The following is a 15,849-nucleotide window of genomic DNA, read 5'->3' as shown; positions in this document are numbered from 1 at the left end:
GCACGCCCCCCTGAGCCAGTCAACACCTGCCCCTGCCACACAACAGCCTGGAGCCTGTGCGCCCTGCAGCACCTCCCCTGCATTGCCAACAGTGCACAGCCTCAGTGCACCCTGTGCCTGCTCCACACTGCCTGGCCATGGCATGTCCTGCCTCCCCCTGGGCATGCAGCAGGGCTGGGGCTGGACGAGTGAGTCCAGAGCAGGAGCAGGCCGTGCTGGGTTGGGGCAGGTCCCTGCCAGTACCACAGGGCTGTAGCCAGCAGAAACTGTTGCTCAGTGTGGGGGAAGAGTGGCCCCATCTCCCTGCAGCTGCCCAGAGCCCATGCTGCACTGGGCTGCCCTGAGGCTCTGCCGCCATCACCATCACCTCTGGACTGCCCAGTGCGACAGCAGTGACAGTGCACAGCAACCGCAGGGTAGCCTGGGCAGTGGTGATGCAGGGCAGCCTGGTGCGGTGCAAGCTCCAGGTGTCTGCACCAAGAACTGCCCGGCAGTGGTGAAGAGGAAGGGCCACTTTTCCCCCATGCCGAGCAATAGTTTCTGCCTGGCAGCCACTGCTGCTGCCACTGCTGAGCCTGGACAAGCAAGTCCTGAACAGGTATGGGGCACACCGGGTAGGCGCTTTGCGTGCACATCTCCACCAGTACCACAAGACCGGCAGCCAGAAGAAGCCACCACAGCCTGGGCTGCTTAGAAAGGCAGTCCAGCTGCGAAGCCACCCTGGCCCTGATGCGTACCCAGTGGGCAGCAGGATGCACCATGGGTAGGTGGTGCCTGGGCCAGATGGAACCAAGGGACCCACTGTGGGCTGGACAAAGCCCCTCCACAGGCCAGATCCAGCCCACAGGCCGTATATTGCCCACCCCTGTCTTAACCAGAGAACATTAGGAACCTGATTCTAAGAAATAAAAGGAGAATAGGGCACAAATGTATATCAAGGAGTCGTCACTGGTAATTTACTTTTCTTCTCTGGGAAATGGTCACATAAGTCCTGGGTATCACCATAAACTGTAACTGACTGGAGGGCTTGGTGGTAATATGGAGGGGCTACTTGTGGCAGGGTAGCTCCTATAAAATATTACAATGTTCCAATCTCCAGAGTAAGGTGAGTATATAAGCATCTCAAAACCCTAGCCCCTACTGCCTTGTGGGTACTTAGATGGAGGAAGGCTAAGGGAAATTATCCTGACAGAAACACGCCCTTGCTGAAGCATTAGCCTGTCAGCAGCAGCTCTAATCTGCTTCTCTCTGGTAAAAGCAACAATCATCAAGACACTAAATGTCTTGCCTTTGGACTCTGTCTCAATGGTCTAAAAAGGGGGATAATAGTAGGTCTAGGGCAGCCTCCACTCCTCCATCCTTTTGCTTAGGCATATGGAAGGTCTTAGTATGATGATCACATGGACCTCTTGCATGTATGATCCAGAGGATTGACGGTTGCCAAGAATGGTCCCATATACATTCTAATTTGTGGCAGATTCTACATCCCTGCCCACACACATCTGGAGGTGGGTCGGAATTTCTTAGCTGAATGACTATACTGCCAGACACAGTATTTACTCTACAAGTGCAAGATAAAAGTTTTGCTCCAAGTAGGCACCTTGCTGCTTGGAGTAAACTTTGCACTTATGGAAACACTGTTAAGGCAGTCTGAGCTCTGATGGAAGGGAGAGAGAGGCTCCACACTAGCACTCGCACATCAACCTCATGCAGCTTGATAGCCCAGAGTGGGGTAGTCTCTTTCTTTACATCTTTTAGGTACAGCTACTAAGAGATGTTGGTCCTATGTAAGCCAACAATTTGTTATTAAGCAAATATGGAGGATTTCCCTCAAGAGGGATGAGACTTGGGGAAGTTTATTGGTGATGACTCAGATGGAATTTAGTGAGCACATTAGTGAAGAACATCCGGTGGGTCCAAATGACTATTTTATCTAGATTAAAGGTGCTGCAGGAAAGATCTGCCATGAAGGTTGATTCTCCTTGCAAAGGTAACCACTACCAAGAATCACCAACAATTCTAGGGATTGTTATTCACTATTGGCTCAAAAATTGGTCACATAAGGGCCATAGTTTCATAGTTGGTAGGGTTGGAAGGGACCTAAGCAGATCATCTAGTCCAACCCCCTGCTGTGGGCAGGAAAGGATGCTGGGGTCAAATGGCCATAAGGACCTGATTTGGGTCTTACAGAAGAACATAGTCCCTAACAAAAAATAACACTTCAGCTAGGTCCTTGAGTCAAAACCTACTGGGTTTGAAACGGTTCATCAGCCATCAACAGAGAATGGCAATAAACTATTGTAGCTGCTAGATGCACATGGGCTCACAAGCCAGGCACAGTCCAAACTATACACTTTGGTCTCATCCCTTCAGAGTCTCTGCTGTATCTGGATCATTGTAATCAAACTTGAGATTGCAATGTCTTGCATTCAAAGCTTGCCTAACTTTATCCCAACTATATTGTTGGTCCAATAAAAGATATCACCCTAAGAAATTCTTGCCTTTCACATAATTTCTGGAACATTACAGCTACAACTTCACTCTTATGCTACCACTGCTGGAAGGGAAAGATGAAGGGCATACACTTTGTAAGCAGTGCTTAGATCTACTAAGTGAGATGGACACCAGAAACATATGAATTATCAACTACTATGCTTAGAGGACATCATCCTGGAGAATACACTGTCTTTAACCAGACCTGTGGAAGTCTGGCACAGAGTGAGATCCAAGTGCAAGAAGCCCTGCAGCTAAGTATAAACACAGGTTTTTATATGTATGCCATAGGAGACCCAGCTCTAATCTGCTCTGAATAACCTACCTCCAGAAGGTAAGCCCTTGCTGGTACTGGGTCCAGGGCAGCACCAATGAAGTCCAGTGTCTGTGTCAGAATCACAGCAGTCTTTTGGCATTGGTAAGAAGGCCCAATGAGTCAAAGAGTGTCACTATGATCTGCAGATCCTCTCAAGTTTCCTCTTGTAGTCTCTCCCTTATTTGCCAGTCATCAAAAGACAGGTGAATCACTGTTCCTTGTTTTCTGAGGTGCTCATATACCATCAAGAAAATGTTGATGAAGATCCACAGGGTCAGGAAAAGACCATGAGGGTCATATACATATACATATAGTGGGCCTGTCTCGTCAAAAAACAAAGATATCACCAGTATGAAAGGTCATACGAAAACATGAGTTCTGTAACTCAAAAGAAGTGGGCCCATAACCCCCTTTGCAAATGACAAAATAATAGATGGTACAGTGGTCATTTTGAACTTGATTTCGTGGATAAATGTGTTTTGCTTTCTTAGATCCATGTACCCTTCCTTACTGGCATCACTAAACAACCTCTTTCCTTTGTGATGGGGAACTGCTTCCTGTAGCAGACTATCATGAAATGGATTCCTTGAAAGGATTAGGAAGTGGGATTTGAAGTCAGTGTAATGGCATAACTGCTGTTCACTACTAAAGGACTCAAAAGTCTGCAGTTATCCTAGTCTACACATGATAAAGCCACAAATGCTCCAGAAAGAGAGGAATCTTGAGGGGCTGCCCACAACTTGACCACATTGCCTAGCTTCATGATGAACTGTAGAAAGGAAGGCAGGACTATTTACATCTCTGAACAATCTTTCTCTTGCTGGGAGGCTCTCAATGACTAAACAGTTCTAATAAAGCAGCAGCTGTAAATAAGTGAGCACTGGTAATCTGCACTGTACAGCAACATAGTAGTGGTGGCTATAGATTGAGGTTGCAAGGTTGTAAAGTAGATGTCTGGTGACCAGGGGTGCGCTTCCTCAGGTAGGCCAGAGCCCTGTAACAAAGATAGCTTCCTCATAAGACTCTTGGTAGCCAATGATCAGAAAGTTGTCCTCACAGTATATCTAGTGTCACTTATGCCATGGAAGTCACCTAGCCCTCCAAAAGCCCTCCGAAAGAAAGTTAAGAGCTCTGTCAAGTAAGAAGGTCAGTTTTACTGATTCAGCTATGAAACTTTAAAGCCATATCTTACAAATAGCACTTGCTACTTAGGAGTTCAGAAATGGAAACTTGCACAAAAATAAGCCTTTCTAAAAAATGGTCCATGCATTTTGGTTGCTTAGCCTTAGGTACTCAGACTTTTCACTGGCTGCTCCCACTAGAGGAGGGAGCAGGAAGTATAAACAAAGACTGAACCTTTTAGATAGGACCCTGTATCTTATGTCCACAAACTTAAATACTGAAGAGCGAGGCAAGTGTGTGCTCACAAGGCTTTTCTAGCTCAATGACATAATTAATCAGGAATGCAAATTCTAACAGTCCAGGATCGTTTCAGGGAGTGAGAATGAGAACTCAATAAAAAGCTCCTTTGAACCTTCTGGCACTGATATGTATGTTGGAGAGACAGGCTTGACCAAGGATTAAGGATGCATGGAACCTGAATTGTCAGGAAAGGAAGTTGCTGATAAATGTGAAGATGGATAAACTCAGTTGATGGTCATAATCAGTGGGAAGCTCAAGCTCCCAAAAACAAAAGGCCAGGAGGTAAAAGGTGAGAAAGGCCTAAGTACATCATGCTAGGGGATTACATGCAATAGTGATACGTGACTCTTCCAAACCAAAATACTTCGAATTGGCATCCAATGCCAGCATCACTCCTGACAAGAGGAAGAATTTCTGAAACTGAGAAACAGAGAAAGCCTCCACAAAAAGCCAGAAGTTTGTGAAATTCTCTGAGTCCTGAACGAAGCTGAGGAACTAAGACAGTGGAGACCCATGGCACCTAAGAAAAACTTATGATTAAAAAGGAGGGAGGCAGTGTGTCAAACTCACAACTTTGTGCAAAAAGGGGTGCCCTCAACCCTAAAGTTAACAAGAGAAAAGCAAACATAAATGACAAGAGAAGGAAGATAGCTAGATTTCAACTGAAAAAGTTGCAAAGACAGCCCAATGAAGTGTTTCATCCCAGCCAGGTAGTTGAAAGGAACTAAGCAACAGGGAAGTGTACATAGCCCTTGATCCCTTAGGTGTAGGGAAAAGACAAGGGTAGGCTAAAACATATTCTAGAGGTACTGCTAAGGCAAAAGTCTCTAGTCAAAAGCTCAAGAGACTGAGTATACCACAGGCAAGAATGCATATGTGAACAATTATTCAGAGAACTGTTGATTGCTTGCATACACCAATCCATCAATGCCTAGCATATATGTACATGACAAAAAAGTTTAAGAAAAATGTTCTTTTCATAGAAAACAAGCAGCTCCTTAAAATATGTACTAGTATAACAAAAAGCCCCTTCCTGACAGCTCCCCCACCCCCCATTTTGTACATTTCTTTTTCCTTCTGAGTATTTATTGGCAGAGACCTAGTAGGTGAGGCAAGGCTCAGAGCAAGCCAGAAAGCTGAAGTGGCTTTCTATAGGAGAAACCTAGAAACTGCATCTACATATCAATTAAGCTCAGTATCACTAAAGAAAACAAAAGAACTAAAATATCCACTTCAAAGACTGTAAATATATCCTGGTGCTAATATAACTTACTTACTGTCCCCATTAGCCACTGATGCTCACTACTTCACATTGCATTTTTATATATTTCTCACAGTGCACGTTTTATATTTAATCTGTCCCATCTTTACCATGGCATTTTGTATTTTATATTTTATACTTTTAAACCCTTAAGGAATATACTCCCTGTAGAATTAAGTTACACTCTGGACCTTTGTTAAAAACTGCATTGAAACTGTAATTCTAAAGTGATAAAAGCTGTTATACTGGGCTGGTCCCTTGAGTGAATGCGAGTATGTATGATGATCAGTAGATAATTAAATGACAAAGCAAGAACTTCTGGCTGTTAATTGACAATAGGCTAGCCAGAGGAACTTACCATTACAAAAAACCCCCCAAAAACTCTACAAGTCATTTTAGGCTAATCAAGCCAAGGAACTGATTTCTGGAACTGAGCACCTACTCTATTGACTATCCCTGTAACCCATGGCAATACAGCCATTGGGTCACTCAAGTTAAGGGTGGACTCCCCAAATTGCGGGTACTGGCAGGCAGAGACCCCTGTGACTGGCAGCTGTCAGGCACTACACTCAAGACCCATGTGGGACAACGACCTCCAGATTGGGCAGCCAAGATGATGTTGGGGGATCACATAAGTCTACCAAAAAGGGATAAAAGGCAGTGAAGCGTGACCCTCAGTGGTGCCCTCCCATCCAACACCTAATCTACTGAAACAGAAGGACAAGCAAGCGATCGCCTTCTGGAGAAGACATCGCCTTGAAGGAAGCTGACCATCGACAGCAGACTCCAGGGCCTCGGATAGGTAGATATACTAACACCAGTGCTCCAACAATCACTACAGCAGCTACTATACACTACATACTACTATACACTACATACTACTATACACTATACATTCATGGCTTTGAGTGAGTGAGTGAGTGAGTGAGTGAGTGAGTGCATGCGCGCGCCCACTAAGGTGATCAGTACCCCTCATAACTCAAAGTTTGCATTTATGATTTTATAAGTAATTTCACATCCCATACAATAAACTAGAATTTATGATGATCCTGAGAGTTGGTTCTTTGTAGCCAACACCAGGAGAGTCTGGTGCTCTAGGTGAAAATTTGGAAACCTACAGGCCAGATCCAGCCTGCAAAACTGTTGGATTCAGCCTGAGGAGCAGAGGCTTCCACAGCCAGAGGCTTTGCTCATGTTATGTTATGCCATAGCCAAGTACTTCACCCTTGCTACACCGGGTGGCAGAAGAAAGTGGTGGTGGCCTGGTCCTAGTGTCAGCCTGTCTTCAACCGAAGCTGGAACATTCATTTTATCCTGACACTGCAGAACATGGTTGACCCCACTTTAGGTTAGAAATAAACCGAAGAATTTTTTTTTTTTTTTTTAAATGCACCACTCACATTTGCAAGTGATTTGAGCCAAAGCGTTTATTTTGCAGTGCTGCTGCTATGCACTATGAATCATCATTTAAATAGGCCTATATTGTCCACTTTTGACTAGACTAGCTAATGAGTAATCAGGGCATGTCACTCCAAATGCTGCTCTGTAGCCATAAGCATTCTACTGAAAGGTCACAGCTGTACATTACTGAAATTGAAGTAATTATAAGAGCCAGAGGACCTGCTCCCTGGCTTCACATGGCACTTTTGGTCTACACTGCTCCAGCCTGATTTCAAAATTGAGGAACCCTTCAGGTCATATCTAGTATAGAGGGTATATTGCCTCTCCCTAAAATCTGTCAGTGTAAATAGGACTAAGACTTTATTTTCCACCCATTAAGCTGATTTACATTTCTTAATGAATATACATCGATAAAAATGAGCTCAACACTACTGATAGCAAGTGACAGTCTTTCTGTATAACCCAAGTACACACAAACGATTGTGTCATCTTTGTCCTTTAAAGAGATTTGAGTTCATTCTTTAAAATATCTTTTTACTCACACAGTTGGGTCATTACTAGACCAAGCGAAAATTGTAAGCAAAACAATCATTTTCATGTCCAGCAGGCATTTTCAGGATTCTAACAATTTCATTTTCAAATTTCATCAACCTGGCACAACAAAAGGTAGAAACACCACAACGTGAGCAAAGGATACACTTTATAAACTGGCATCACTTTTTTCTTGCTATGTCAAGGCTTTGCTAATGTATTTTAGTGAAACTGGATGTTACAAAAGTGGCTAGAATAGGAAAAATCCAAGGTTCAGGAAAGGAGGTGAGAAGTTGCACAAAGTTCAGTCAAATACCTTCTCCAATACACAACTAAACACATTCTTCTGAGGGTCTTTTACCATTTTCCTTGTTTGGTTTGGTGCATGCTGTAAACTACCTTAGAATGTCAAAAAATCACCGTTATTAGTAGGATGCAATTTGCAGCCATGCTACCTACAGTAATGAGGATAATTAAATAGACTGAAAGACTCCACTCCACTGACAGCTTATTTCCAGAGTCTGCACTAATTTATTTAGTGGAACCTTAACAACAACATAGCAGACAACATTGAAGTTGTAGCAATCCTTTATCTGACAAGGCTTCTTGTTAGCTTACCTCTATACATAATGGCAAGGCCTGAATTATGTATCACTGCTACCAAACCAAACGATCTATACTAACCAAGCAATTTGTTCTAGAAAAAAAACAACATAGCTTAGTAATTAAGAAACATGAACCAACTCTGTACTTTAAAACTAGCTATACTACAACAGCATTTAACCTATATGAACAATGATACTATGTAGAACAAAGATTTTTTTTGTCTAGATTCAGTTGTGCTCACTGAAATACACACTGAATTAGTTTCAATAACTGACTAACTACAAAACCAAACCTAAATTAACTACAATGTAGTCTTCAGGCTAAAACAAATTCACATTAAAAACTCAAGTTTGTAGTCAGATATTCAAACAAAAATGTTACAAAGACAGGTAACATTTTGACATGTTTCTCCATGGGTATCTGATGCAAAGGTTACATAGAGAAAGGTTATATATGGGTCAGAGAGCATCTGAACATAAAAAAGGAAAGCAAAGATATGCAATTACTACTACATCCTGAACAAATATAAAAGCAATTTTTATGCATTAATGGTACATCAAGCTAATTCAAGAAGGCTCAAGTCATTAGAGAGACATCCTGGGGCAGAACACAGTCAGTATAATACTATGCTGACAAGAAATATTAAAATAATGATTTCACTGTCATTGATAAACTCTATTTTGATGAGTAACAACTGAGAACTACATGTTAATGAAGAAATCTAAAAACATCCAGACTGATAGGGATTAAAAGAAACCTTTAGATAATTGTTCCGTCACCAAAAAACCAAGTGCAGCAGAAAATATGATTTTAGGAACTCTAGTTTTGGACCCACTTCTGGTACTCCTATTGTGATAGTACCTTACCTCACAGTAATTCCATGGGAGGTGGTACAGAAAAATATTAAAAGCAGGCACTCATATGACAAGTCCATTAAAAAAATCAATTTAAACCTTAGAATGACCAAAAACATGACCTGACAAAAATAAGCTCCCAATAAAAAGTCTATAGAAGAACTTTTGACCATATGCAAAGTCCCCCCCAGCTGATTTCCCGCTGCCAGCTTTTATCCCTGCCAGGCGGCGTTCCTTGCTAACATCATCGGGCTGGGCCAGCCCCATCCACAGAGAAAAGCAGCTGGTGAACCGTGCGGGTGCTCCGCCCCTCTGTGGCTCGTCTGGCCTGGCTGTGTCTGAGGGAGGTAAGTTTGCCCTGTTCTCGGGGCTTTCCTTCTCGTTGTCATGGCGGGTTATCCCCACCGCGACCCATGCCATGGGAGGAGTCTCCTGACCCTTATCGCACCCCTCCCCCCAGGACACCAAGTTTATGCACAATCAGGTGAAATCTTCCTTGAATGAGCTATTTCGCAATCAGCGTAAGCAACACATACAAAACAAACTCCAACCAAAATTTTAAAATCTTGAGTCATGAAGACATGTCCATATTCATAAGTGAATAAAAAGCAGGACCTTACTACCACAACATGTCTTCATTTATCCCATCTACTTCTTTCAGTTTTTATACACAATTACAAATTAAGTCTTTAAAATTTGACAGCTCTTTAGGGAACGGACCTGAAAAAATTGTAACAATAATACTGAATGCTATTTGGTTTTGAGGAATGATGAACTGTTGGAGAGTCAAGCAATTTCTGAGGTCTTATCCTGCTTGTCCCCTCACTTGACAGGCTCTCATGGGCAGAATCTCTTTAAGCACCAATTCTACAGGTAGTTAAGCATACTCGTTTATTTTAAGCCCATGAACAGTCGCACTGAAGAAGAAGGGGTAGGCAGTGATTTCAGAACCTGGCTGAACTAAGGATTCAGTTTCCTCATAAATGATCTCTCATCTTGGGCAGTACAGTGAAAACGTAATTACAATGTAATGCTTTATGCTGCTTGCAGACATGAAGCACTATGTAAAGGCGAATACAGCATTAAACTAAGCATAGAAAAATCAATATCAAGAAACTAAAATCCTCTGTATTTGCCATCTCCCCACTAATAAGTAATCCCTTAAATGAGCAATCTCTTATGACCTGTTGGTACAGTCATAATGATACTGTAGGTGTCTTCAGTGAATTAGATCAGGAATAAGTATATTCAGTATCACCCCATGCCAGCATAAGTTAAAATACTTAAAATACTGAACTTTTCAAAAAATCTTTATTTGACTGTTAAGTATGGTTTCACTAACAGTTTTGCAGTTCTTTGACTAGCAAGGTAAAAGGGGCAAATTTGCAAAACTAGGGATGATATTTCTTATAAATTACAGATTGGTTTAATAGCTGAAAATAATTTTATCCTCCCTCAGTCATCACTTAAGGCAAAGCACTGAAATACAGTAATGATCCTTTTATTTAGTTTTCAGTGAACTGTAATTTTGTTTGCCCTACAGGATCCCTTAGAAAGAGCAACCATACCATCTCTTAAATATAAATTCAATCTGGCACTTCCTAGAGGTATAAATCATAGGTAAATTATATTGAATCTTTCTCAACATTTCCCCAAAGATGTGTAATTCAGCTCAACAGTCAATTTCTGATTCCAATTTGGATTATTTGCCATTCGCTGTGGTCAGGAAACCAAAGTTACCACTTCTGTCATTGAAATCAATGTCAGAATTATCTTCACTTGGAGCATGATGCGCAACTGGGCTGCATCCAGACATGCGTGGACGTTTGGTTCCCCAGGGACAACTAGTGGTGGTGCACATTGTGCTGCCACTAATTGTCCCTGGGGAATGCCTGTACCACATGTGCTGTGGTGCGCAGCAAGTTACACCAGGTTCGGGTGGGGGGAGGAAGACCAGCACTGGGCTGGGCCCACTACCCTTATCCAGGGTCCTGGGGGCCTCCCAGGGCTGCAGCTGTAGCTGTCCTGCCTCGCAGAGCCTGACTGGCAGTGGAGTGCAGCTCCAGCCAACCAGGCTCCGGCTCTGGCGGCTCCACCGCAGGCTCCATCACATGCAACACTGCTTTTTTTTGTTGACCCCTGAATAGGGGTCAAAAAACCACTCTGCTCTGTTCCCTTGCAGTATGGAGTACAACTGAATGTGCAGTATGTGGTGCCACACTGCATGGCTGCGCTTGTTTCAATCCAGCCCTGTAAACTAACTGTATACCAGAGAGAAATACAGAGTTGCTCAAGATATGCAATGAAAAGTGAACTTCAAGTAAAGCCAAAACACAAAGGAATTTAACGGTTTGTCTTTATCCAATCAAGACTTCAGAAAATCATCTTTGATTCAGGGAATTTCTAGAGTACACAGTGTGGATTTTTTAGCACCTGTGTTAATAAAATCTGTGCCAAATGTTCAGAAAGTTATTTAAAGTTGTATTAGCAGAAGCACCGTGAAGTAGATGAATAGAACATCTCATTTGTAATTTAATCTTGGACAATTCACTTCAGTATTTGCATTTCAGTGGGTCAGTTACTTGTATTTTTGACTGGAGTCTTTTGCATGTACACCACATAGACACTTATTAACACAATAAAATCTCTCCTGTAACTACAGAAGGGCAGTTCCTGAAGGGAAAAATAGCAGAGAAAGTAGAAACATTAAAAAAAAAATTACCAGTACCATGTTACCTAAACACCAGACTAAACCTCATAATCTGAACAATCTGTCACTACTGATCATAATTTTTTGAAAGGCTTTTTGAAAGGTAGACCATTTCTACTAGCAGAGGACAGTTTAGAATAAAGAACACAGCCAGAGAGACCTCTCCTTTAAGATGCCCTCTCTATTTTCTGGCTGTTCAAATTTACAGAACAAGATTGGCAAACTTCAGCAGATCTCACCCTCCAAAGCTGCAAGCCTACCCTACTCATTTGTTGCCAATCCATTTAAAAGGCCTGGGATCTGTTGAGAACTCCTAGAGGAGCTGGTCATTGCTAATCCTGTCAATTTTCCTGTACAAGCACGCACAGCCAGAAATACCGATGGTAGCCAAATTCCAGCTAATTATTTTTTTTAAAGAAAAAACAGAACAAGTACTGTAGAGAACAGTTTTTGTAAGGGGGTTAACACAATGATTTGGTTATCACAGCAATAAATATAATACACGCCTGAAACAAACAACATATAGAACTTCCACTAGGGGGACCACAAAGACCATTTTCATAAGCAGAATACTTTCAGCACTGTATTTTTTTCCCTTAGGAACACATAGGAGCTCTTTTCAAGAACAGTCAAACTTTCTAAGTATAGGAGTAATAGTTAACTACACGAGTAGTTAACTACATTAGTCAATCAAGCCATATTTGCTGGGGGGGGGGGGTTTATACTTGCTGCCCCTAATAATTTTGAACACTTTCCATGAACAACCCCCTTCATCCGCTCTCAAATTCCTCAAGACATGTTTGCAATTCTGATGGGCATACAAAGCTGCCACCTGATACAGACCACATGGATACTATGAAATTTCTAATCCTGATTTTATGAACCATAATCTTATCAATATATATTCTTCTCTCTCCCACCAACCTAAACGTTTAGTTGCATTTTTTGTCATATCATTAGACATACCTATTTAGACATATTTAGTTGCATCTTTATGTTATATATCTATTTATGTGGTAATTATATGCAACAGATCAATTGCAGTTGCACATAAGAGCAGAGACAGAACAATGTTTTGTATATGTACAGTGCTATGAACACCACCACCACAATTACTCATTGGACTCTGCAGGTATAAAAATAAAAAATAGTAACAAAAACAACAACTTGTTTTTTTAATTTTGACCAAAACTGAGATGAAATCTTTCCATGGATGTGAGCTATGCAACAGACACTTGTTAAATTCCAAGAATTCACAGATTATGGTATTTTGTGAAATGCTGTGTAAGAAATGAAATGAAATTTACCATCTTGAAAGACCCTTTCCACATTCAGTCCATAAGTAGCACAGGTTTCATAGTAAGTGCATCTCTTCAAATCATTTGACAGCTTCCTTGCTCTGACATCATCAATGACACGAGGATTACTGGAACTTATAGCATCTGTAGTAGCAGTAGGAAAAAAAACACACCATTGGCAATTGCCCTTCTCTATATCTTTAAGCAACACTATATTATATTTAACAAAAAAGTAATCTTATCAGGCCCAACAAGTAATCCAAGAATATATGAAACCTTCATCCAGCAGTCTGCACAGTTTATATAAACATGTAAAAGGGATTGTAGTTTGTGCACAACCTTAAATGACATCACATGCTAATTCTAAAATTCATCAAATACCATGCAGCATTATTTTATTGCTTCTGACAGCTACACACACATTTACATGAAAACTACCATTGTTTTAATGAGAAACAATATACATCAGTTTATGTTCTATTCTCTCCCACTGACATAAGCATTTAGTTATATCGTTAGTCATATCTTTAGATACAAATACATCCTTAGATATATTTAGAAGGCATGTGTGAAGCGGCTACTATTCGCTTCGGATTCATTTGATTCAGGGGACAGTATTTTGATTCGGTGATTCAAATCACTGTCCCGAATCAATATGGCTGAATCTGATTCAGAGATTTGGCCACTGCTGAACTGCTGAATCTTCGATTCAAACAGGCCCCATCCTCCACCAGCCCTCCCACCCCATCGATGGCTGTCCCGCCCAGCCCCAGCATCCCAGCTCTAAAAAAAAAAGTCCTCCACACACTGGCTGCTGCCAGGCCGGGGGGAGGGGGGAAGTGGGGATCCCCGCTGTACCCCACTACCCCGCACTGCATGGGGGGGGCTCTGCCACGAGCCCCCCTCCCCTGCCCACTCTCCCAGCCAAGTCAATGGCTGCCCTGCCCTGCCCAGCCCCAGTGGCCTGGCCCCCCCCTTTTCTTTTTTAAAGGTGCGGACTCACCGGCTGCTGCCCCCCACTGCCCCACGCTGCACAGGAGGGGGAGGGGGCCTCTGGCAGAGCCCCCCACACAGTGCAGGATAGTGGGGGGCAGCGCGGATCACCACCGCGCCTAGCAGAAGCCAGTGAATGCGGGGCTTTTTTGTTTTTTTGGTTTTTTTTGAAGAGCCAGGATGCTGGGGCCAGGCGGGGCAGCCACTGATGGGGCTGGGGCAGCAGGCGGGGTTGGGGGCTACTCAGGGGGGCTGTGGGAGCAGGCAGGGGATGGGGCCTGACAGGGGTCCTCCCATGGTCCCCTTCCCCCTCCTCCTGCCCTCCTCCCCCCCTCCCCACTTACCAGCGCGGAGTCTGGGTCCAGCTCCCCGTGGCGGTGAGCAGATACTGACTGCATCTCCGAATCTCTCTGAATCTTTTCCAAATCGATTCAGAGAGCTTTGAATCAATTCGGACCTTTTTGCTGGTCTCACGATTTAATTCAGATTTGGAGATTCGGTCACCAAATCGGGCCAAATCTCCCCTGAACCGAATCAGCACCTGAAGCTTCACATAGCCCTAATATTTAGTTGCATCTTTATGGGGTGGGGGTTTTGTGCAGGAATAAATCAAAGCTGCTGAGTAATTATGACTTCTAAGCATTGATGGAAGTTGCAAGTGCTCAATAAATAACTTTCAGTAAATTATCTTTTATTTATAGAAAACATCTTCCCCCTGAAGTGTTAAAGTTCCGTGGTTTTCCTCTGAATTCAACTACTACACATTCAACAAAATATCTACAGAAGTCATAACACAGTTATCAATCATTGTTAGGAAGTATATCTCAGAGAAACACAGATAGGCGGAATCCTTTTAATGAATCTCTCTCAAAATCTTTGCTACTATATTCTATATATAATTATAACCCAAAACCATGTCTTAGGTTACAATTACATACGGAACACAATTACAATAATTAAAGTAATTAAAGACAATTTGAAGTAATTAGAAATAATTATTTCATTAAGGATTTGATATGCTTGAACTCTAATGAAAAATGTATCTTCCATATTTATGCTTCCATGCTACTGGAACTTCACACAACATTTTTCTAATTAGACAAGAAACTGGAAACTGAATTTTACTTGAAGATAACAGAGATTCATTTAGCTTACTGGACAGAAAACAGTAACTGTGTCAAGTTAAAGGTGAATTCATAAAATACAGCCAATGACCCTGAAATCATGAAATGACTCTGAATACCTAACTCTCATTATTATGCACTACTCCATACCTGGTAGGTTACAGATTACATTTATTTTAAAAATATTCATGGATACTTGGGTATACAAAACACTAGGAAAAGAAATATTGTGTCATCTCCTATTGTAACACAGAGGCCTAAGTGGAGAAAGGTTATTGTTTGCACATGCAACCTTGAACTACCATGTTTCACAACTTGCATGTTTAATCATGAAACATAAAATGACAGCTCCATGTAACTGTACTGTACAGTATTTCCTGTTTCTTGCACAAAAATGCACAAAAACAAAAAAGGTTGTTACAGATCAAGAATAAGCCTCCAATGAATTCCAAAATATACATTTTAAGTTAACTCTCCCCTCATGCCCAGCATATGTTTTTTGTCCACAAGAGTGCTCCTTAACTCCTACATACTTTTTATTTTCAGCAGCATGTTGTTTTAAACATTACACATCCTACAAACACTAGAGTTAACTTTGCTTTTCATTTACCTGAGTGTATGTCCTGAAGGTGAATTCAGAGGCACAGCGGTATGTTAAATGGAGCTTTCACCTACACCACTTGACAATTTTTTTTTCTCTTGTCTCCTCGGAGGGAAACACAGTTGCCCCCTCCACAATGCAAAGAATTCCTCAGAAACTTTTGCCTAAGTGACTAGCTAGGTTCTTTCAAACCCTAAGTGTCAAAGCATATGCTCGCTCATGCTGCCCAGATTCCCTTT

General features: G+C 42.0%; 1 protein-coding gene across 5 annotated transcripts in view; it reads right to left on the bottom strand.

Annotated features, from left to right (window-relative positions):
* AGAP1 (ArfGAP with GTPase domain, ankyrin repeat and PH domain 1) overlaps nt 1-15,849 on the bottom strand; it is a 589,050-nt gene that overhangs the window by 350,454 nt on the left and 222,747 nt on the right. For all 5 annotated transcript variants that reach the window (XM_019492038.2, XM_014594255.3, XM_059727176.1 and 2 more), the window contains exon 6: nt 12,902-13,036. In XM_019492038.2, the coding sequence (XP_019347583.1) occupies nt 12,902-13,036 (135 nt within the window). The remainder of the gene's footprint in view (nt 1-12,901; nt 13,037-15,849) is intronic.

Source organism: Alligator mississippiensis, chromosome 4 (assembly GCF_030867095.1).
Source record: "Alligator mississippiensis isolate rAllMis1 chromosome 4, rAllMis1, whole genome shotgun sequence".
Classification (NCBI taxonomy): domain Eukaryota; kingdom Metazoa; phylum Chordata; order Crocodylia; family Alligatoridae; genus Alligator; species Alligator mississippiensis.
The sequence above is the reverse complement of the archived record's forward strand: the minus strand, read 5'-3'. Positions and strand labels throughout refer to the sequence as shown.